General features: G+C 45.8%; 1 protein-coding gene across 1 annotated transcript; it reads right to left on the bottom strand.

The window, feature by feature from the left end:
• Positions 1 to 4955: 4955 nt before the first annotated feature.
• LOC308637563 (uncharacterized protein) lies at positions 4956 to 17196 on the bottom strand. The gene is made up of 4 exons (XM_081274058.1): positions 17054 to 17196; positions 16761 to 16799; positions 14529 to 14655; positions 4956 to 9270 (listed from the first exon to the last, which is right to left on the bottom strand). Exons 2-4 carry the CDS (start codon positions 16773 to 16775, stop codon positions 7346 to 7348), a joined length of 2067 nt encoding a protein of 688 aa, XP_081130184.1. The 5' UTR covers positions 16776 to 16799; positions 17054 to 17196; the 3' UTR covers positions 4956 to 7345.
• Between the last annotated feature and the right edge of the window lie 6444 nt (positions 17197 to 23640).

Here is a 23640-nt window from a genome sequence, read left to right as displayed (position 1 = left end):
TATTGTTCCTTTAAGGACTGGGAGTTTCCCATGTTAGTTCTGAAAGTCCCCCTAAAGTTTCTTTCAACCTGGGGCGATACCTTTCGATATGTGTTAGTTCTGAAAGTTCCCCCTAAAGTTTCTTTCAACCTGGGGCGATACCTTTCGATATTTTGTTAATCCCGAAAGTCCCCCTTTCGTTTTCTTAACCCGGGGTGCTTACCCTTTCAGTGCTGGATCCTGCCGACTACGCCAATTGTTGCAGTAATTCACTTGCAGGTCAGCATGGGAAAAGAAAGAAAAAGAAGAAGCAGAGCAAGCAAAGCAGCAGCAGAAAAAAAGTCCTTTATTGTGTACAAGCAATCTTTTTATAGTATTGTGAACAAAGAAGGCAGCCTTCCAGCATCAATAAATCAGGTCTTTCAGCTAATTAAACATAGCATACAGAAGTTTTACTTTCTAATCAGAAGTGACCCACTTCTCTTGGCTAATCTATTCTCGGCCTGGAGTATGTTGAGCTGTGCTCTTTGTTAAGAACAGATAATAAAATTTTTCTCAGCGCCCTCCTAGCCCACTTGGCAGAACATCCCGTTTGCAGGCAAGTCCTCCCAAGGACAGCAGACACCTCGTTTTCAAGCATGTCCGCTGTTACCTTATCTAAACCTTGAAGGAGCCTCTCCTTTGCAAGTAGGCCCTCCCAAGGACAGCAGACACCTCATTTTCAAGCATGTCCGCTGTTAATATCCCGTTTGTAGGCAGACTCCATCAAGAACAGTAATAGTAACGCAGTTACATTTGATTCTCTACAAATCAATGTACCTGTCCAGTCAGGATAGAGTAGTAACTGGCACTCACATGCAAGGGCTAGAATAAACAAGCAACTAAATAAATGAGCAAGATAATTTCAGATAATCTAAAGATTCAGAAGACAAGGATCAAATGAAAGAAAATAAAGAGATTATAGTTAATAATAAATGGGACCAACAGTGATAGCCTCTTCAAGGGAGGGACACTGGAGGGAGTCTAACATGAAGAGAGGGATGAGAAAGTTAAAAAAAAAAGACAAGTCCCAACAATGATCAGGTCTACACAGTTACAGAGGTGATGGGGAGTAACCCAGTGCTCAGTCCAAGGACATGATGCTCTGGAACACCATCATCAGTGAACTTTTTAATGGACTTACTTTCTACCTCTGATAAATGCCTCAAGCAGGAAGGTAGATTCATTATTGTCTCAATTCACTGTTGCCACTCAGTGCCATCTGTCCTAAACTGAAAGGGAAATTTGACAGCCTACCTTGCTAGCTTTTCTGCCCTCCCACAGCAGTGATTCCAAAAATGCTAACACGTCCTCCCAGACCTCGGGACCTTAGCTTTGTAGAGTCAAGATGCCAGGGTAGCTCAAGTGTCACACTCCTTCTGGGGCGACCCCAGGACTGCAAAGCAGACCAGGAAAGTGAAGGAAGAATTAAAGATAGGCAGTCAGTGTAGATAGGCAGTTGGGTCAGATGGTGAAGATGGAGGCCAGTTTGGGCCTGCGAAGCTGAAGACGCCTCCCCCATCCTTACCAAGGTAACCTGTCCCAGGAACTGTTCCTCCATACAGGGAGCTGTAAAAGTTGTTAATTAATGCCTCCTGAGCTGCCACCTGCTGGATCACTCTGCTTGGCCCCTCCAGCCCATCTGCTTCTCACGTTTTGGCCACCCCACTGAATCTTCTGGGCCTAGTCATGTATGCAGGAAGGAGAGAGATAAGGGAAAAGAGAGCAGGAGAACAAAGAAAGTCTAAAATGCATAAAAGGGGCAGGATGCTCTCACTTTGGGGTTCACCAGGACACCAGCCATGGCCCCTTCTCCCTCCCTGGAGAAGTCTGTGTTACCGTTTTTAAAATAAAACCCGCTTTCTATGCTCGCCTCAACGCTCTCTCCAATGTTCAAACATCAACACTTGAGGAAGCGAAGTCGGGCGGTTGATAACTGGTACCGAGCGCACCCCCGTCGGGGCGGCGTGCGGGCCCCTGGCCGTGCTGGACGCTCGGGTGCACCCCTCTAGTGCTCAGCCGGAAAACGTCCACACTCCCACTTTCCGCCCGCGGGAACGGGAACCCAGGGGAGGCCTGCTCGAGGACACGTCCCCGGGAAGGGGCGCCGTGGAACCCCGAGGCCGCCGGCGCCCCACGGAGCCGCGGTGCCCAGCAAGGACAGCCTGCCAGCCCGGCTGGTGCCATCCACCTCCGGCGGGAAGGGCAGGCGACACGGCGAGGCTCGCCAGGGTCTCCAGGGCTGCCGCCATCCGCCCGCAGGGCGCGGACCCTGCAGCTCCGACTCGCCAGCTTTGGCTGCCGCCGGCCTCCGTCCCCCTGAGAGGACCGCAGCACCAGACCCGTCGCCCTGGCCCAAGACCCGGAAGTCCCGCCCCACCCGCGTCGCGCCTGCTGCCTTCTGGGTAGTGCGGTAATTGCCCAGCTTCCGGCCTGGCGGGGATTCCCTTCCGGTTCCGCTGACCCGCGGTTCCCAGGTCCGCCGCGCGGCCTCGGGTATTCTGAAAGGGACGCACCGAGTTCGGCTCCACCCCTTCCGCTCGCCCTCTTCTCCCCGGAAGCGCCGACATTTGTCCTTGCGGATGGCGTAGGGAGTCCCACATTGACTGTCTAGCTCTGAAGGCTGGTGGTCACAGCGATAGAAAGGCTAAAACAAGATGATGGTTGAGATTAAGAAAAATTCTGTTTATATCGCAAAATTTCTAGAAACTTTGAACAACCAACGTTTGTTGATTGAATATGGGGTATGAATAAAAGAGAGAAGTCAAGGAAGACCCCAAGATTCTTAGCATAAGTGGCTTAAAAGAATGACGTCGCTGGGCTGGGCTTCGATCCTCAGCACCAATAAGTAAATCAATAAAATAAAGGCATCTGTCCATCCCCATCTATCTATCTATATATGAAATCGCCATCGTGAGAGACGGAACCGGCTCAGGGGAGCAGGTGTGATGGCAGAGCTCCAGCGTCCCACGTGTGTAGGACTTCAGTTCTAGTGGCCTCGGGGTGACTGATGCAACAAAATAGAGTTTAAAACTGTATGTGTAAAAAGACGTAGTTAAAATAAGTAGAAATTAAACAATTCAAGAAGTAAATATTCTACTTATAGCTGTATGGGACAAAGATTCTTATTCTGAATGCAGGTGAGGTCAAATGTAGAATAGAGTAATACTTTAAAAAGGGTGGGCACACCAGATTTCCTGGTTGTGTGTTCTGCGTTGTTTTTTCCTTTTCTTTAGTGGTATTGGGGATTATACTCCAGGGCATTTTACCACTGAGCCACATCCCCATCCCTTTTTTTGTTTTAATTTTGAGACAGGGTCTCAGTTGCTTAGTGCTGAGGCTGGGATCGACCTTGCTACTCCTCTGCCACAGACTCCAGAGTCATTGGGATTACAAGCATGCGCCAAACCAGGCATCAGATGCTGTTGATGGAACACGTGGGTAAGTTGTATTGTAAAACTTTAAAAATTCATATTATTATTATTATTATTTTTAAAGAGAGAGTGAGAGAGAGAATTTTTAATATTTATTTTTTAGTTCTCAGCGGACACAACATCTTTGTTGGTATGTGGTGCTGAGAATCAAACCCGGGCCACACGCATGCCAGGCGAGCGCGCTACCGCTTGAGCCACATCCCCAGCCCAAAAAATTCATATTATTTTGATACCTCAACATCTCCCATCAGGCTGTGAGCACCCATCCCAAGTCATAGAGTGTATCCATGTGATAAGGCTGGCCCCTGCCACAAACTCCCCTGTCCACCTCTCCTGTGACATTCAAACCCACCAGGAAAAACTCTTCCTTCTTTTTACTTGCAATACACCCCGCTACCCCACTACCACTAGCTCCACAAATGCATTTTCCACGGACCCACCCGTTCTCAGATCCTTACCTGCTTTGCTTAGTGTCAAGCACCAACACCTCCCCTCCCCTAGTCTTCTCCCATGTTGTCCCTCTGGTGTGCTATGACCCCTGTTATAGGACCTGTGAGTATCATAAACCTTTCCCTTCTTTTCTATCTGAATGTTAATTGCAGAATAAATGGTCCTAGAAGACCCAACAAGGACCCCCTCTCTGCCCCCACAGAATATCATTACTTCACTTTGATACAAAATTCTTGTGCTCAGAGCTGTGAACTAATAAATATTTTGTTGCTCCTTTAAAAATTTTTGAACCTAGGGGCACTTTACTGCTAAGCTATTTGCTGAGCTACTTCCCCAGCCATTTTTTATTTTGAAACAGGATCTTGCTAAATTGCTAGGCTAGCCTCCAATCTGTGATTCTCCTGCCTGAACCTCTCAAGTCAATGGAATTACAGATGTGCTCCACCAGCACCAGCCTTTGTTGCTCTTCAAAATACTGGGCCGCAGCTTTGCCATCAGTCTTGTGAGCTTCAGTACGTTGAGTCAGAGTCAAGATAGAATGCACACTGGGATTACCATTGGGGAGAAAACTTTCATGAAAGGTGGAAAGTACTAAAAATACTAAAAAATAAGAGAATGAAATAGCATGAGAGCATGTATTGAGTATCCTCTCAGTGTGGTATAAATATAACACAGTGATGTGCTACTGCACATCTCTTCCCCATCCCATGTAAAGTGACCTCAGCTTGGCAACTTGGGAAAGGTGGGAATATTCACAGCGGGGAAACTGACAAACACTAAAACAGAAGTTTATCTGTTTCATTGAATGGGTAGACTTAAGAACATTTTGAAGAATATGTTAATAATGCAGATTAGGCTTGAAAATGGTTTGGACTGTCACAATATAAATGGTGCAGAAGAGTTGTTGAGAGCCACAGCTGAAGCGGCCCCAGCAAACTTCCAGCTGATTGGCTCAAAGAGGAGCCAATCAGCTGGAAGTTTGCTGGGGCTGCTTTGGTGCAAAAAATAATGTTCTAAGATTTAAAGATGATCTTCATTCAGCAAAAAAAGTCACTCATGGGACTGACTGAAGACCAAATGAAGTTACAACACGTCTTTTCTATACATATTTATTTTCAATGAAAAGAAGAATACGAATCAATATCCATTAAAAGTAGACTAAGGGTATTAACAAAGATTTTTAAGAAAAAAGGATATAAAGGTGGCAAATAATAGGTGAAAAAAGCTGTTCAACATTACAAAACATCACAGAAGTGCAATTACAACCACAGAGAAATGACATTACAGACTTATTTGCATGGCTAAAATTTAAAACACCAACCCTACCAAGCAGAAGCTTGTCAGGGATGAAGAATGTTCACACACTGCTGTTGGACACAACCCGCTTAGGTTACAGTTTGCCATGTTTTTTGGTTTGTGTTTGTTAAGTGAAATATTCACTTGAAGTTATTGGCAAAAGAGAAATGTATTTCTTTATTAAAAACTTATACCTATGTTCTTTGCAACTTTGTGAATACCCCAAATTGGGAAAAAAAAATCACCTACCCCTTAACAGATCAATAAACAAATAGTGGCACGTCCATAGAACAGAATACTATGTAGCAATACAAAGGGTGTCAACATCAATAAAGCTAAAAGTAATTATACAGCATGAAAAATACAAGAAAAAGCAAATAATTTGATTCTTCTCATGTAAAACTGTAAAAAAAATGCAAACTGATTCAGAGTGAAAGAAAGTAAATCACTGGACACCTGAAGGCCTGAGGAAGGCAGGGAGATTATATGAGACAATTCTGGAAACGTTCATTATTCAGGTCAGGAATACTTCATGGGCTTGTGTGTGTGATAAACTGGTTCAGATTATGTGTCTTAAATGTATACTGGTTATTGCAGGTCAACTGTGCCTCAGTGTGTGTGTGTGTATAGATAAAGAGAGTAAAAGTCACCCAAGTTTTTGGAAACCAGGCATGGCAACCACCCGTTCACTCCAGTACCTCCTTCCTTGTGCCTACAGAAGGGCAGCCTTAAACTGGGCAGGAAAAAATGGTGAGCAATGAGCTATACTGAGACAGGAGCAGTTGCAGTTGCCTGGCCAAAAAAGAGGGTGGGGGACAGCCTTTACCTCTCAGACAGGAACTTCCTATCTCCCCGACTCCACTGCATGTAGGAACTTTCTCCAATCCCTTGCTTTTTTTGGCCTCCTCCTGCTTTTTTTTTTTTTTTTTTTTCCCCATTTAGACTTAGGTGAACAGCCCAGAAAAATGATGGGAACTTGACAAGAGCATGAGTATCTACCGATAATGATCCTGACCACAATGCAACATAGATTTGGGAGTAGCATGATCTGTTTAGTCCTAGGATCTGGGGTGCACTTTTACAAGTAACATGTTCTGTCTGCCAGCCCTCCACTCCACTGATCACGCCATGTACTTCTGTTCCAAGTGGTGTTCGTACCTGGTTCCTGCACTCTTGTATCAGTGATGCAGACCTATGGCATCATGGATGCCAGACTGCATGACTATAGAACCTGATGAAGTTTGCCTCAACAATATTGAGTTTTATGGGAAGTTATGTGGGAATAATGAAATAAATTCAGAGTATTTCTGAAAGTACTGAACATGGCCATAACAACTGACGCCTCTTCAAGGTGATCTCTGATCTAAAACAAAAACAAATTCAGAGGCATCGAGACTCCAAACTAGGACCCCAAAGCCCTGCACTGCTCCAATGGGGGTCTTGGGTAGTAATTCATGTTCAACAAAATAGAAAGAGAACCACTCTCTGCCACTAAGTTCTTTACTGAGACACAAAATGAAGAGGTCCTATAAAAGCTGTCCATCTTTTAATACAAACAGGACCCATCCATATTCTACCCACCCAAGGCTGTGAACAGAACCCCCTGATTAGATGAAACAAAAGGCCTTTATTAGTCCACAAATCAGAGCAATGCTCAACAGGAAGCTACTGGTTAGTAACTTGAAATCTGCAATCATCAACTACAAGTGTCACACGAGGCCAAGAATTCAATGAAGACTTCCCAAGCCTCCAGCTGAGCCCGGGCTGGGTCCCCTTAGCCAGAACACAGACACACAATAGTAAGAAAAATACTCTCATGGATCAGGTTATTGGAGATTTTCTCTAGAGAATGGGGAGAACACAGGCATCCGAGTCTGTGTGTGCTGAGGTGCTTGGGGCTAGATGGGAGACAACTTCTGTGAGAATGTGGCTGTGATTCAACTTTGGTGAGGGCAGCAGTCTAAAATGTTCAGAGCAGCTCCCATCCTCCTCACATGTGCCGCAACTCACAGGGTCCTTCAGCCCTCTGGAAGCGTGCAAATACATGTGGTGACCTCTTTATAAAAGCTCTCTAGTGCCGTCACAGTGAGCAAAGACAGCATATTCCTTTGCAGGTTTAAGGCCTTTCTTGCATGGGCTTTCAGAAACTAAGCAACAGGAGACCTTGGGCTGAGGGATTCCCCATATCTGCTGCCTCTGTGAGGCACTCCCATGGTGTGACATTTTTGGTGTTGAAAGAAGCTTGAGCGTTGGCTAAAAGATTTCCCACATTTGCTGCATTCATAAGGCCTTTCTCCAGTGTGAACTACCTGATGTTGAATTAAAACAGACTTTTGCCTAAAAGATTTCCCACACTGGTCACACTCATATGGTCTTTCTCCAGTATGGATTCTGCAGTGTTGAATAAGGCTAGTGCTCCGACTAAAGGTTTTTCCACATTCCCCACACTTATAAGGCCTTTCCCCAGTGTGAACTCTCTGGTGTTTAACCAGGGCAGCTCTTCGACTAAAAGATTTTGCACACTGGCCACACTCATAAGGTCTTGCTCTAGTGTGAACTCTCTGGTGTTCAACGAGGCTGTAGCTTTGCCTAAAGAACTTCCCACATTCAGCACACTCATAAGGTCTTTCTCCAGTGTGAGTTCTCTGGTGTCGATCAAGTTTGGATTTGTATCCAAAGGACTTGCCACATTCCCCACATTCATAAGGCCTTTCTCCAGTGTGAACTCTTTGATGTCTAATGAGTGTAGCTCTTTGGCTAAAAGATTTCCTACACTGGCCACACTCATAAATCTTTGTTGTAGTGTGAATTCTACGGTGTTCAATGAGGCTAAAGTTCTGTCTAAAGAATTTGCCACATTCCCTACATTCATAAGGCCTTTCTCCAGTGTGAATTCTCTGGTGTCTAATGAGGGTGGCTCTTTGACTAAAAGATTTTCCACATTCGCCACACTCATAAGGCCTCTCTCCAGTGTGGATTCTGCAGTGTTCAATAAGGTTGGAGCTTTGACTAAAGGATTTCCCACACTCCCCACACTTATATGGCCTTTCTCCAGTGTGAACTCTCTGATGTATAATGAGAGTAGCTTTCTGACTAAAGGATTTTTCACATTGGCTACACTCATAAGGCCGTGCTGCAGTGTGAATGCTCTGATGTTCAATGAGGCTAAAGCTCTGTCTAAAGAATTTCCCACACTGGCCACATTCATATGGCTTTTCTCCTGTATGAGTTCTCTGATGTCGAACAAGGTTAGATTTGCACCCAAAGGCTTTTCCACACTCATCACACTCATAAGGCCTTTCTCCAGTGTGAACTCTGCAGTGTTCAATGAGGTTTGAGCTTTGACTAAACGATTTTCCACATTCTCCGCACTTGTATGGTTTTTCTCCAGTATGTACTCTCTGGTGTGTAATAAGGGTGGCTTTTTGGCTAAAAGATTTTCCACATTCACTGCATTCATAAGGCCTTTCTCCAGCATGGACTCTCTGGAACTGAACAAGTGAGTATTTCTCTTGGAAGGCTGTTCCACATTTGCTAGCATCAAAACCCCCTTTTCCAGTGCAGACTCTTAGATGACGAATAAGTGTGTGTTTGTGGCTGGAAGTGTCTCTGCATGCTTCTGACTTACAATGATTTTTTCCACAGTGAAAGGCCTCCCCACACTCTCTGACTGTGTTTGGCTTCTCACCTTTGGGAATGGCCTGGGGCTGAAGAATGCCCCACTTATCAAGGAAGTCCTTTCCAGTCTTCCTACAGAGGAAAGGATTCCCTGACACATGGAATATGCAGCTCTTCACAAAAGAGGCACTGTTCACTTCTCTTTTTAATGTGTTCTCTGCACTTTGATGTTTCTGTTCCTGGTGAAGGTTTTCACAGGCCCCAGAAAAGTACAGTTTCTGTCCAGGTAGATCATCCAGATGCAAAATATTCTTCAGGACTAGTATACAAATGTCACAGGGGTGAGTGTTTTGGAAAGATGGACTTTGTTTTGGAGTCCTGATGTGTGATGCTTCTTCTGCAGAAACCCTTGGCCCAGGAGGTATCCTTCCATCCTCTGCTTCATGCCAATAAACTGAAAAGAGACATACTGATGAAATGCATGTGGACTGTGGTGACAGTGTATTAACCATAATTTAAGATTTTTTTTTTCTGTATGATTTTTTTGACACTTTTATAAAGTGCTGCTGGTCAGGGACACTGCCCCTCCCTATAGGGCTATCCAGTTCTTAACAGACAGCAAAGAGCTCAACTGAGAGTTAATGCAGTTAATACACTAGTTATTCAATCCAGAGCCCATCCTGCAGACCATGTTTCCCTGGCTTATACACCCCAGGAGAACAATCCTCAGCCCTAACTATCCTGGGACCAGGTACTGACAATTAAGGCCAGTTCCCTTTCCCAGAGCCCATTGAAATTATTCCAACCCACCCATATGAGCTGTTTCTATCCTTTATTGACTTTGCTACAAACCCAATAAAGGCTGTGCCCTAATATTCCCCTCTTGCTTTTGCCTCCTGACCACCTGTTGCTTACATACACCACCCTGCAAAGTGTAATGCACCTCTTTCTCTCAGAACTGTCATAAATTCCCCTTTCAATGGCATTTACTTCTCCCTATTGGCCCTCAGTCACCTCTTATAATTAAAATCCACAGGTACATATTAAGAAAATGGATGCAGCAAGCAGGGTGGCCTGGGCCCTACAGCAGAGGTTCTGCTGTGATTACTGCATGGTTAGGCCATGACCATGTGCTGTCTGAGTGAGCACTGCTGACCACTGCTGTGCTTATACTTTGACTGGAACCTGCGTGGGCTGGGTCTTCCTTTTCTTGCTTCAGTTTTTTCAACCTAAATTGTTGCAGACTGACCCCACATTTTAGCACAGGGGAGGTTTTTGTGTTCCCAGCGTACCTGGGCCTAAATGCTTTAATGCAACGGGTGTCTCCAGGCCAGTGTGTTTCTGGGCATCTTATGGTAAGAAGGTAATGGGCTCCTGGTGTAGTTCCAGGAAGTCAAAGGCCACTGACTAGCCTACAAGGTGAGAAGCCTCCAGTGGAAACAAGGAAAGGCTTCCCTAAAGATCACCAAAAATGACTAGATGAGTCTGATCCACTGAGCAGACAGCAGATAGCAGGTCATCATGACTGATGGCAGCAATGAGTCCAAGGGGTGTTCCTCATTTATTGTACATCCTATTCTTTACCTTAGTAAAAGGTCAGTCTGGGCAAAAAAATTCCTAGTTGACACCCCACTAGAATCATGACTGTCTATGGCCTGGGACACTGCATGCTTAGCGGGCAATCTGTTGATTGCCCAGGGCCATCCCTACATACCACCCACTGGGTGCAGGTGCAGGGACCCCTTCCTACCACATGATACAGGAAGTGCAAATGCTCCAAAGGCAAATCCTGGGGTTGCTTTAACCTGGTGCTACTATGCCTCATGGAAGAAAGGGTAGTTCCATGTTTGGAAACCTGCAGCTCAGTGTCTAATGAAAACATGGAAAAGGGCAAGGAATATTTATTTCACCTCCTCCTAAGACACTTGAGAAAATTTCTCAGCTCATTAGATTATAAATCTTCTGGTTAGTGTGCTTGGGCACATTTAAGTGCTGCTACTTATTAACGTGGTAAGAATTTCCCTTCAAACTAAACAGTCAAAAAACAAAGAATCTGAAAAATAAGCTAAGCTTCTATTGCTCTCCAGGATGTCAACTCCAGGTACTGCAAGGTCAATTAGAACACCCTAAGAGGGGAGACCTGTATTTTCAAGGTGCCATTCTTGCCAACAGAAGCTTTTCAGATGAGTATCCCACCTGACCACAGCGGGGTGGCACAGCTGACCATGCTGCAGGCAGAGGCCATCCAGGGAGAGGCTACTGCCTGCAGAACCCAGGCTCCTTCTCACCTCCTATTTGTCAGAAATGGAAACTATAAACCCAAAGCTTCAGGGAGCTAAAAGCCTAAAGAAGAAAATGAACAAAATATGAGAAAGGAAAAAGTCCATGAAAACAAGAAAAACCCAACCTGCTAGGGATAGGGAGAAGATAATAATTAAATAAATTATTAATGTGTAAGTTTATATTTTCAATTTAAAAAATTAACAAAATTTAAAAAATTGCATTTGTCACAACCCCCCCCCCTTGCTAAAATGTGGGGTCAGTCTGTAACAATTTATAAAATGTCAAAAAAATCATACAGAAACAAAAATCTTGATAAATTATGATAATGTGCAAGTTTATATTTTCAATATAAATAGACAGCAGAAAAATTGCATTTGTCACAAAATTAAAACCAAATTCCATAATTTTAACACAATTGTAAAGCCAAAACTTGCATATGAAAGAATGTAAACAAAAAGATGAGAGGACTGAAGGTATACCCTCAGTGATAGAGTGTTTGTCTAGCATGAATATGACCCTCCACTGGAAACAGGGAAAGGCTTCCCTAAAGATCACCAAAAATGATTAGATGAGTCTGATCCACTGAGCAGACAGCAGATAGCACTGATGGCAGCAATGGGCATCTTTATGGTAAGAATGTAATGGGCTCCTGGTGTAGTTTAATCCCCAGCACTAGGCTAGGGGGATGGATAAAGATTAGAAGGGTGTTGATGGGTATTTGTGCTTCTACAAATGATTCTAAATTAACTTTAGTATTTATTGTATAAAACTTCCTGATTTAGTATCCACTACCTGAAAATATTCCATATTGGACGTAGATGCTCTAACATATAAATAAGTTTAAAGTAAATCTTTGACACAAACTAGCTTAGCAAAATGGTGTTCCAAAGACCCTCCATGTAAAACAGTTAATATAGACTGGGGATGTTTCTCAATGGTAGTGTGATTGGTTAACTTGTGCAAGGCCATGGGTTTAATCCTCAGCATCAACCTCCCCTACCTCCAAATAGCCCAAACCCCAGAGTAAGTTAAAACTGGGTTTTCAAGGATTAAAAATTTACTATATAAAATCTAATTATCCATACTGCTTCTCTATTTGACAGTCCAATTGTGTCTGTTCCTAAACTTAAGGCTTCAAATGATGAGTGTCTTTTGTATGCTTATGAGATGACAACTTGCTGGGGTCCCTGCCAGCTTCAGATTGTGGGTGTCCCAAAAGACCAAGACCTGACCTGAGGGTTGGAACTTCCAGCCTCATCCTTATTCACTAGATTAGGGAGAGGGGGCTGCAGATTAAGCTAATCATCAATTGGCAATGAGTCGATCAACCAGGCTAGGTAGTGAGAACACCATAAACACCCTACAGTGAGGATTCAGAGAATCTCTGAGCAGAACGGATAGTGGCATGCTAGAAAGGGCATGAATGTTCCCTCTGCCCATACCTTTTCCTGTGCATCTCTTCCATTTAGCTATTCCTGAGTTGTATTCTTCCAAAAGTATTTTTCTAAGTTGTGTGAGTTATTGTAGGAAAATCAAATCTGAGGGTGTATGTGGGACCCTTGAATTTATAATTGCCTAGGCAGAAATAAAGTAGCTTGGGCACCCCATTTGTGGCTGGCATGTGAAGTGGGGCAGTCTTTTGGGACTGTACCTTTAACTGTTATTAACTCCCACTATAAAAGTCAGAATTGAATTGAAATGCAGATCTCCAGTTGGTGCCTGGAGAGTTGGAGTGCTGGTTGCAAGTTTAGTAAAAATACCCCAGACTCCAAAACCATTCTCCCTTCTTGGTTAGACACAATGCCACCAGTCTCTATAAACAGGTCAGCTCATGTCCTCTAACAACACACCTATTGGACCTGCCAACTGGACCAGAGCACATTTTCAACACACTGTATACCTCCTAAAAGACACTACTGGAGAGCCCCACAAAAAATTCAGATTTTTGGCTAATGCCATATACATAAAACAATTAGTGAAGCACTGCTCCTCAAGACTCTGTATCCTTCTATCTGTACTCCTTTCTTTTCTTTTTTTTTTTGTTTTTGTTTGGAAATGTGAATTCATTATAACACAATTGACACATTAGGCAACAATTTGAATTTTGTGTTTTCTTATGCACAATTTTTATCTGTGCAAAACACAAGATGAATGCAGAAAGCTGCACCCACCTGAAATGAGTCATGTGGTAATATACGAAAAGTACACAGCCATACATCTAAACATCTACCAACTACATCAGTTAACCACCCATGTTATGAACAAGACTCACCCTTACCCACCCAATTTAAGGTAACTTCCCTTCCACCATTTCACAGGAATACATAAGCTACAACTTTTCTGACACCCAGTCCTACCAGCAAATTTAGGTCTATTCCAAAGTAAATAAAGTTCCATATTTATGGTAATATCTGTGATTTCCTAACCATGTAATCCATTGTACTCCTCCTTTCTTACTCTCATAATTAAGTATTTCTATTCTGTTCAGGGCAACTTATGCCCTGCCTCCAAGACTCCTCTACTACCATTACCCCCAGGCTTCCTTAATGTCAAAATATCAGGGGACTAATTGTAATGTGCAAAATATACATTAGGTGTGGGCCAGTTCTGGAAACATGGCTGAGGGGCCTTGTAGAGGCACAAGTAATGCACAGAGACCAGGAAGGTCGGGGTGGCCAGGAGCCAGCAATCACAAGTGAAATGGCAGGTGAAAAAAGTGTTGAGCATGAGAAGAAAACAGAAATAAGGTGATGGCCACAAGCCTGTATACCAGAACACTGCTAGTCACACTGCAGGTTCCGGCCTGACCTGAACCCAACTGCCACCATCAGGACAAAGACCTCTCTGAGACCATGTTGCCATGTCCACCTTGTCAAACAGCTAGGACTCTCCCCATCCCCTGGCTGCACAATTCCAAGGAGAGTGTATGATCTAAGTGTCAATGAAAGAGGGACAGGTAAGTAATCAGAAGTGGCCCAGAGCACTCAACACACAAAAGATCATAAGAAAAAAAAAATTAGTATTACAAAAAGTCTGGAAGGAGGACCTGAGGACACAGTTCATGGTCCACATAAGCACTGATCATGACAGTGCCTACAATTCCTGATAGAGACAGGATGAGGAAATCCTGGCTAGAAGGAGGCAGAGCTAGAGCAAAAGGTCTCATGGATATGAACACTGGCCAAGGGAAGGTCGAGGCAAGTGAAATCCATGAAGCTGACGGCACAGTGCCTGCCACCCAGACCTCCCACGAATGCTCTGGGGCAGCAGGTGTTAGGCTGCTCAGGCAGCGCACATGGCTTGGCACTGGCCCCATAGCACACATGTCAACACAGTGGGAAATTAGCAGAGCCCATGGTCTGGCAGAGCTGCCTGTGCGGGAAGAGAAGACAGACAGAAACCTAGACAATGGTAGTATAAGGGTCTTACCCAGAGAGGTTACAAGTGCAAAGTTTTCCAGCATCACGCGAAGGTACAGCAGCCTTTGAGCTTCATCAAGGAGCCCCCACTCCTCCTGGGAGAAGTAAACAGCCACGTCCTCAAAGGTGACACAGCTCTGTCATGACAGGACAGATCATGCAGTGATCAACTTCTCTCGAGGAGTCCAAGCTCATCCACCCACACACCTTCCCTTCCCACTCTCCTCCCTGTTTTGTGCCTCCATGGAGATGCCACACCAAGTGTCACTCACTCTCACATCATGGTCCCTCTATCACTGTTTCTTCCCACAAAACCAACAGGCAGGTGGGCCAGGAGAAGTCATGTAACTCTGGATCTGGTAACTTGGGGTGGCACCCACGTTTGCCAGGCTCTATCCCAGGGTTCCCCAGATCATACTTCCCCCACACAGACACATATGAGCGTACCTTCACCCTTGTGTCTTCCATGCCAGTGCCAACAGGTCTCTCTCCCACACCATGTGCTCATCCCTTCTTGCGCAGACAGTCTCAGTCCCCAGGTGCCTCCACCCCAGCATCACACCACAGGCCTCTCCCTGGTCTCCCCACATTGCTTGAACAAGGCATCCAGAGAGCGTGGCAAACTGAGTCAGGATCCATGACCACTGACATAGGCAGCCCCATCCTGCTCTGTACTTCCTGGCCTGCCTGTTGCTTGCTCCAGCCTCTGTCACCAGGAACCACCTAGATAATCACCAGACACTGATGGCCTTCTCCCACTTGTGCTGCACTTGATGCCTCCCATCAGTCACAGCCTTTTTCTCTCCTCAAACCATAATTCAAGACCTTGCTCCAGAGGCCCTCCACTCCAGGCCTGGTGACCTTCCCAGATGACCACTTGTGTCCCTAAGCTAACCCACTAGCCCTACTAAAACCCCCAAGCATATCGAGGGTCACTCTTAAATCCCAGTGAGCCCAAAGTCTGATGAACAAACACAAGTATTGGCCACCCCATCATGGTGCCTCAGTTATTTTGAATTTCCGTATGACTCATGTCCACTCTTTCCATGGGAGCCTAGACATCTGCCAGACCAGCCACCTCCTCACACAATTCCCACAGCCACTTCATGTCCTCAGCTGTGTTGGTGATGACCACCAACTGTATTCAGATACTCAGGCATGGGAACCAATCATGGACCCCACCCTCCCTTTCCAGGGCTGCTTCTGGCATTACCATTTAAGTCTAGGATGTGCCTCCTAATTGTAATTCAAGGTACATATCCCATGACAAACATCTGTCACCACTTTTTAGATTTATTTTTTTTTTCTTTTTTGTAGTACTACAGATTGAACTCAGGACCTCACACAGGCTAAGCAAGTGCTCTACCTCAGAGCCAAATACCTAGCCCTGTATATTTCCATTTTGAATTTGCTGCAGAGTTCCACATTTATGCAGTCAGCTACTAACTAGACATTTCCACTATTGCTTTTAAACATCTCACTCTTTTAAGATAGCCAAAACAAAACTCCTGATACTACACAATGAAAATCAAACCCACTATCAGCTTTAACATTCTGGTGAGTGGAGATTCTACCCTTCCAGCTGCTAAAACTAAAAACAATGGAATCACCCATCTTTTTCTACTTTTTTCTCACTCTTAAAGATGAAACCCAGGGGGTGTGCAGCTTAGTGGTAAAGCATTTGCCTAGCACGTGTGAAGCCCTTGGTTCAAGACCCAGCACCCCTAAACATAAAATGAAACACCCTAATGAAAAAACCAATACAGAATCCAGCCACGCCTGGCCACTACAGTGGTCCAGCCACATCAAGTCTTACTTGAGCACAACCAGAGTCTGTTTTTGCTGCAGTCACATTAAGCCTAATAAGGTCTGGCCGGATAACCTTCCTCCTAGGCTCCAAACCTCCCACTGCTCCCATCACTTCCAGAACAGCCTCCTAACATTCCAGACCTGACTTCTGCACCGCTGCTCTGATGTTCCATAAGAATGAAAGGAAACCTGTGGTCCCGAACAAGCTCAGTCTCACACTCAAACATTTCCACATTCTTGGACCTATTCACGGGGTACCCCTTCATCACTCATCCCGTGGGTTACGGCCTCAGCCTCGGTCATGACCTGGTTTGGGGGTTTCCTCCGAGTTCCCAGGTCCAGGAGGGTACGAGTGGCAGGCAGGGACCTCGGACACAATTCCACAGACTCAGAGCGGGGGCACCCACGAGGCCCTGGAACCGACTCCACTTACCTGCCTCCAGTCCATAAGCGCTTCCGTGGTCAAGGGACTCTGTGGAAAGAAGGCGGTGAGGGGCCAGACATGGTGGCAGGACTTCCCGGGCTCGGGACCCCCGTTTCCCGCCCGGCCCGGAGTGGCGGAGTCTGCCTCATCCCTGGCGCGGTCCTGGGGCTCGCTCTTCCAGCTGGGGGACCCCGCCCAGGACTCCCCCTTCTCAGGCCCTCCCACTCGGAGCCGCTCCTGGACCACCGACGAGCCCGGCTCAGACCGTGTCCCCCTCGAGCCTCGTCTCCGCCTCCCCGCACCGGCCGTCGGCGGCCCGGGCCCAGCCGCGCGCGGTCCCGCGGCCGGACCCGAAGGGCGGCGTGACGCGCAGAGGGGCGCAGCCCCTCCCGGGCCGGTCCCGCGGGGCCGGGCCGCCGCGACTCGAGCCGCCGGGGGCAGCTGCGGGGTCACCCTGCCCGCGCCTCCGCCACCCCCTCACCTCGACCCCGGCTCCACGCCCCAAAACTTCTGACGGCAGAAACGGTTCCCGGGCGCGACGCCGGAAGTCCCGGGCAGCCCGCCGGAAACAGGAAGCGGCCGCTCCTAGGCTCAGCCCTCCGCCACGCGGCCGGGCATTGTGGGTAACGTAGTTCCCACGGCCCCGCCGCCGTGTGAGGGATCCTGGCACCGGTGACCGGGTCCAGTAGTGCTGCCTCCCCGGGGGTCCTCGAGGTGCACGGGGGCGCCGCCAGCCCCCCCCCCCGTGAGGTCACAGCGCGAGTCCCCTCCTGAGCCCCGCCGAGCTCTGGTCGTGTGCAGAGCGCGTCCCTGGCGGACTTCCCACCCCGCCGGGTCTTGCTGGAGTAGAGGCAGTCTCCTCGCAGGTCAGAAGTCCCTCTTGAGTGGGCTTGCTGGAACCTGCTGGAGACAAGAAGCTGCCTCATCATATCCCGCCCTGTATTAGCCTGTCCCGCCTGCGTTTCCTCCTGACTCCCCACGGGGTGAGAAGTGTATTTGCAAGTTTATCTCCCACTTATATTCTTTCTCTCTCATACACTTACACACACACACACACACACACACACGCACACGCGCGCGCACACACACACCATAACTCAAGGGAAGCTCTTCCAGGTTTTGTGGACATTAAAAATACGGTTTGCCTGACTTCCCTTGAACTGAATGCTACATCTAATTAAAAAACCAAATTCGATTAAAAGGACTTATCAACCAGATAGTTCTCCAAAGTATAACATCCTGATCTACTGTGCCAAGAATTTTCATTTATAAAACCATTTCCCTGTCATGAGTGAGCTATTAACATAGAAGGAGCATGTTGGTGTCTTTCCACAATGTCATAATTTATTGAATAACAAGTCACAAACGACACCATTTTCATTGGTTAGTTCACAGAATAATTGTGTGTCATAAGCCAGGAAATCACAATCGTAATTTCTAATGAAGGGTTAAGGCACTCACATGAGTCCAGAAAGCTAAACTGAGAGCAAAGGCCTTAGCAGAGACCAATGCAAAGAGTCACTATCGTGGTCATGAATAGATAGGACAGACAGATGGTGAAACAGGCAGTTAGGCCAATGGGCACCATAAAGACTTCTCTAAATGTAAAGGCCACTCCACGAAATTAACCTGTAGAAACTTTCCAAACATTCCAGTCAATTCCTTTTCTGAGTGAAGGCTACAGACTCAAGGGCTAACGGCACAACAGCCAATCAGAAGGTCACAGGCCAAACCAACAGCCTTGGCACTTCCCAATACTTGATCAGCATAGATAGTGAGCAATGTCCCCACAGAGTAGCTACATTATCCCCTAGATAGTACATGTGGGTGAAAAACCGCTGTTTCTTTTTTCTTTTTTTTTTTCCACTCTCCATTGTCCATGGATTTTATTCTTCTAAACTGTGAGGCAAGAACCCAGAAAGAAGTCACTGGTAAGTGGCTGGGGTCTGCTGAAACGCTAAACAGGCAATTGTCTGCTCTGGAGGGTTACAACAAAGTTAGACCCTTCCTGTTCCTGCAGCACCAACAGATTGGGTCCTGCCAGCTAAGACCAGTCACTAATGCCAGTGGGCAACCCCTGCTGTGAGTAGCTGCCATGGCCACAGAGGGCTACAGCCCACTGGCACCGACAGCGGCAGAGGTGAAGAATTCAGTTTCAGTCAGATAAGATTATGAACTTGTGCTCTGAGCTCAGGGCTGTCAAAGAAGAGGAACTTATTCTAGGTCCAGGTCTGGACAGATGGTAGATTCAGTGTCAGCTTGGAGTGGACTGTCTGTGGTCAATACGAGCAGGAGAAATTGCACTCTGCTAAAGCCCAAGGACGAGATTCAGAGGGCCTTCAATGTGATTTTCCTGAGCAAGGCTTGTGACAAATGACCAGGTGACAGGGTTAGGGTGCTGTCATGTCCAGTCTTGAGGGACTCCTCCTTTTATGGACCCCAAGTGAGGGGTTGCTTCATTCAGAGGTCTGGTATGCTTGATAAGCTTGTGGACTTGGTCTTTCTGGTGTGGTTTGATATACCATACACCTATGTGCTTCTAATTAGTTTGATAAGTTCATGGGTGGTCATTTTTACTGTCACAGTTTATTTATCACTTTGTGCCTTCGGTGGTGGCAGGCAGATGGTGGTTGTTTACTGGTACCAACAAGGTGTAGTCATTCCACCTCAGCACATAAAACAGGGTGGCTTGTGGAAAAGTGCTCTACATATGGAGTAACTCGGATTTAGGCACAGCCTGAAAACTTAAAACTGTTTTATACATTATGGAGTAACTCACAGCAGGCCACACTCCTGCTGACTAGAAAAATAGGGAACGATGTGAAACTACATAACACATATCATCTTTAGACCCACGGCCTTCACTGGGCCTTTGCTTACTCCCTTCTCAGTGATGTTTCCATTTAACTTCTGTGTCTTTGAGACATAAGTTTTCTACTTTGCTTCAACAAAGTCACTTTTGGAAGTGCAGATTTGGGGTGTGAGGACTGTTAACACTTGGCTAAGTCTTAAGCAATAATGCAAAGAATTTAAGCTGTGTTTTGATGAGAAAACTAAAAAGTCTGAAGTATTTTTACCCTATTTAGAAAAAGAGTGATTTAGGGCTGGGATGTATCTCAGTAGTAAAGCCCTTATCTCACATGTGCAAGACCCTGGGTTCAATCCCCAGAACCACAAAAAAGTAATTTGTTGAATTCATAAATGTTGTAAGGATTGTATCAAAATGCAAATTTTTAAAATGTTAAGACAAATAGAAATTAGTGAATAAAAAGAGGTGTAACAAAGTTATAGGCATGATGGTATATTTTGGTGAGGAAAGTTAAAAGGAAAAGGGAATGTTTTTGGATGAGAAAGAATTTTTTGTGGAAAAATTAGGTTTTTGTCCCATAAAAATGACTAGATTATTCCAAGTTGGGAAAAATAAAGATAGGAAGAAACTAAGGATTTAAAAAAGTTGTCTTAGTAAGTCATAGAAGGTTTATAAAGGAGAAATCTTATACATTTTTGTGATTGTTACCAGAGGTTGAGAGTCAGCTGAGGAGTGAATCTGTCACTAGACAAGAGCGCCAAAAACATTCACTGGAGAAAACACAGCCAATTAAACAAATAGTGCTGGCAAAACTGGAAATCCACATGTAGCAGAATAAGAGGGTTTTTTTAAAGTAATAAACTCAAAAGAAGGAGCTACGTCTTCCAGTCTCAATTTATATCCAAGGTACTCCCAAAAGCTAAAGAAAATTACAGATGTTAGAATTGAGACCCACAACTTTCACTTCAAGATTGATGAAACTGGCCTTCTGGTGTTCAACATCTAGGACATGGAGACAAAAGCCAAGGAACATTAAATGGCTAAGAGGATAGTCAACCAGGACCTAGGGCCTTTTAGGTCCTGCAGCTCTAGTGAATCACTGCATTTCCAGCCAGGAGGATAAGGAGGACCCTAGAAACAGTAGCCAAACCATGTACAGTTTTCAGAGGTGAGGATCATCAGAAACAGAAATGTCCCCAGTCCTTCCAAGGGAAGCCATGTGGTCAGGAATATCTGGATCCATTCCCACAACTGGCATAACTAACACAGAAAAAGAATGAGAAGTCTTGAATGAGCTTCACAGTAGCAGGGAATTACAACCCCAAACAGATGTACTAAAATAAGGATAGAAACAAGAAAAAAATTAACAGTCATGCATAGACAATTAAGGAAGAGACAGTGACCCTTTTAAATGAAATTTATAAAGAAACTTTCCAAAGAAAGGGTCCTTATACGTGATTGCCTAATGATGACTATCAAAAAGGACTGTGCCAGACCACAAATTTGCAAAGAAGCCACCACAACTTCAAATGCCAAGGATTTCTGTAAGGACATCTGTATGGTAACTGTTCAACCTTAGACTGAGGCCACTTTTGTTTTTAATCTCTGTGCCCAAAGATCATTGTTATCTTGATAATTTGGCAGGTTAAAAAAACTTTTTTATTATATCTCATTACTGTTCTTTATTTAATGGTCTTAGTTAACAGGTAATATATGTTTTGTTTTTTAGTCTCATTCCTTCCCATGCCATTGGTCATTTTGGGGAAAGAAATACCACTCAACAGATGGAGAAGTTGATGGTAATGAAAAGCAGAGAATAAAGAAAGGTAGAGTTTTTAGGACCTTCATTGAGAAGGAAGCAGATAGAATTAGACCAGATCTGAGAAGGGGCTCTGGATATTGCACTATATACTCAAGAAAAGGCACCAGGGGCTGCAGTGTTCAAGAAGAAAGACAGACACGTTCGAGCAGTCCCCAGCCATGCCTGTGATGTCTTAGTCTGCCCAATGCAGCAAGTCTGTCCGCGTGGCTCAGGCACCATGAGTCAGGCCCTCCAGTGCCTTCAAAAATTGCAAGGTACACTCCGGGTACAATCTGACTCTCAGAAGATCCCTGTCTTCAGTGAGAGAAGGCATTAAATATACTCATGTAGACTTACTAATTTAAAGGTTTACTATCAATAAAGTGAGTTCCCTGGTCCACTTCTCTACCACACATTTGGAAACTTAATAAATTGAATAGTACAAAACAAGATGGGCTCTGATGCACAGTGCAATGTGGGTCAACAGTAGAAAGCAAAAGTCTTCAGCCACAACAGAACCATATTCCTAGTCCCACTAACACTTCCAGGAATCTCTTGTTCAGCCTGCCCTGAGAATACTGCCATTCTGCCCATGGGCACAGTCCACCCTCAAGCCAGAGGCCTCGGATGACAGAATTAGCTGAGCCTCAATCCTCAATGCTGTTACTGCGTGTGACACTGCACAAGAATTCAACTTCCTGGTGCCTAATCTGTGTTTCAGGCTGTTGTGTGAGCAACTTTTGGAAACCCTGTAAAAGCCTAACTTACATCATGGGCCTAATCTGTCCACAACACACCACAGTTTATGGTGCCCTGAGAATAAGGTAAAATGCCTCACCTGGTGTGCATACTCCAAATCCAGTCACCAAGACATCACACACACTGGCCTCTGTCACACTCTGCCACACATCAGACAAGGGTTCAAAGGAGACCTGGAACACGAGGTCCTCCCTGTTTTGAACACAGGGACCTGAAAGAGGATGACACTACTCCCTTTGAGACTCAAGTACTTGGTGTGGAAATGCAGCTGCGGTGACCACTGTGGTAGGGCCTCTTCCTTTCTTCACCTCTGGCTGGACAAATTGCTCCCAAAGATCCATCTTGTGGACCCACAGATAACTGCCGATATGGCACCACAAACACGAGGCTGGAAGCCCTGCCCAGGGCACATAATTTGAACAGAAGGTCTCCTTCTGAATGTCCACTGGTCTAGCAGCCTCCCAGAGAGGTGGAGCCTTCTGGGTGTGGAGGAGGCATGGATCAAACCACATCAGGATCCTGGGCTTTTGACATGGTGGTCAAGAGTGAGGGGGTGGATCTTAGTGGGGCTGCGATGGGGTTCCTGGGTGGGATCTCTGTGCCGAGCACCCAAATGTTTCAAGACACAACCTTCCCTACTAGGCAAGACCACAGAAGCAACAGCTGCCATTTCACCACCCTGGAGGCTGTTGATCCAAACAGGCAAACCAGGCTTCCTCCAGGGAAACAGCGGAAGGAGGCGGGCAAGGTCTGTGCTCTCTATGCGGAGGTGGAGGATCTGCGTGGCCTCGGCCCCTATGGGTGGATTCCGAATAGGGGAGAAGGCCCCTCCAGGTGACCATGTGTCCCAGGCCACCTGAGCTGTCCATTGGGCCACAGTTGCTGGAATACACAGCCACCATCCTCACCTTGAGCCTCCTCCACTTGCAGGGGAGGGAAGGGATCACTTTGCAGCAACTAACCGTGCTGCTCTGTGACCAGGTCATGGGAACTGGGGTGTGCTGCCTAATATTTCTGAGTCACCTCCACTTGCTGGCAGTGTCATGTCAAGACTGCCTTGTCTGGATACCTCGTGGTTGCTTGGAGAGGTGAGTTGGCCTGTGAGAAGAATTAAGACCCTGTCTGAATGCAGCATGTGGGGAATCTTTGGGGCAGGAAGGTGCAAGAGTTCATCTTTAGAATGAAAGACAAGAACTTAAATTGTGAATTTGACAAGTAGCACCACAGGGCTAGGTGTTGGACCATATTTTATTACTATATTTATTCTTGCTGCTCGAGTGCTGATGACCTGACTAGGGACAGATTCCCCTTTCTACGGTGTTAAATAGCCCCCCAAAGCTCTGGTTAATGTAGGAATGTCTGGAGGGGAAATGATTGGACTGTGAGAGCTATAACCTCATCAGTCCATCCTAATTTGAATGAACTGACGAGGTGGTTACTATAGGAAATGTGGTGTGGCTGGAGGAAGTAGGTCACTGGGGGTGTGCCCTGGAAGGGTTCATCTTCCCTTCATCCCCTTC

Source organism: Spermophilus citellus, assembly GCF_964194105.1.
Source record: "Spermophilus citellus genome assembly, chromosome: 18".
NCBI classification, from domain to species: domain Eukaryota; kingdom Metazoa; phylum Chordata; class Mammalia; order Rodentia; family Sciuridae; genus Spermophilus; species Spermophilus citellus.
This window is presented reverse-complemented; position numbering and strand designations above follow the sequence as displayed.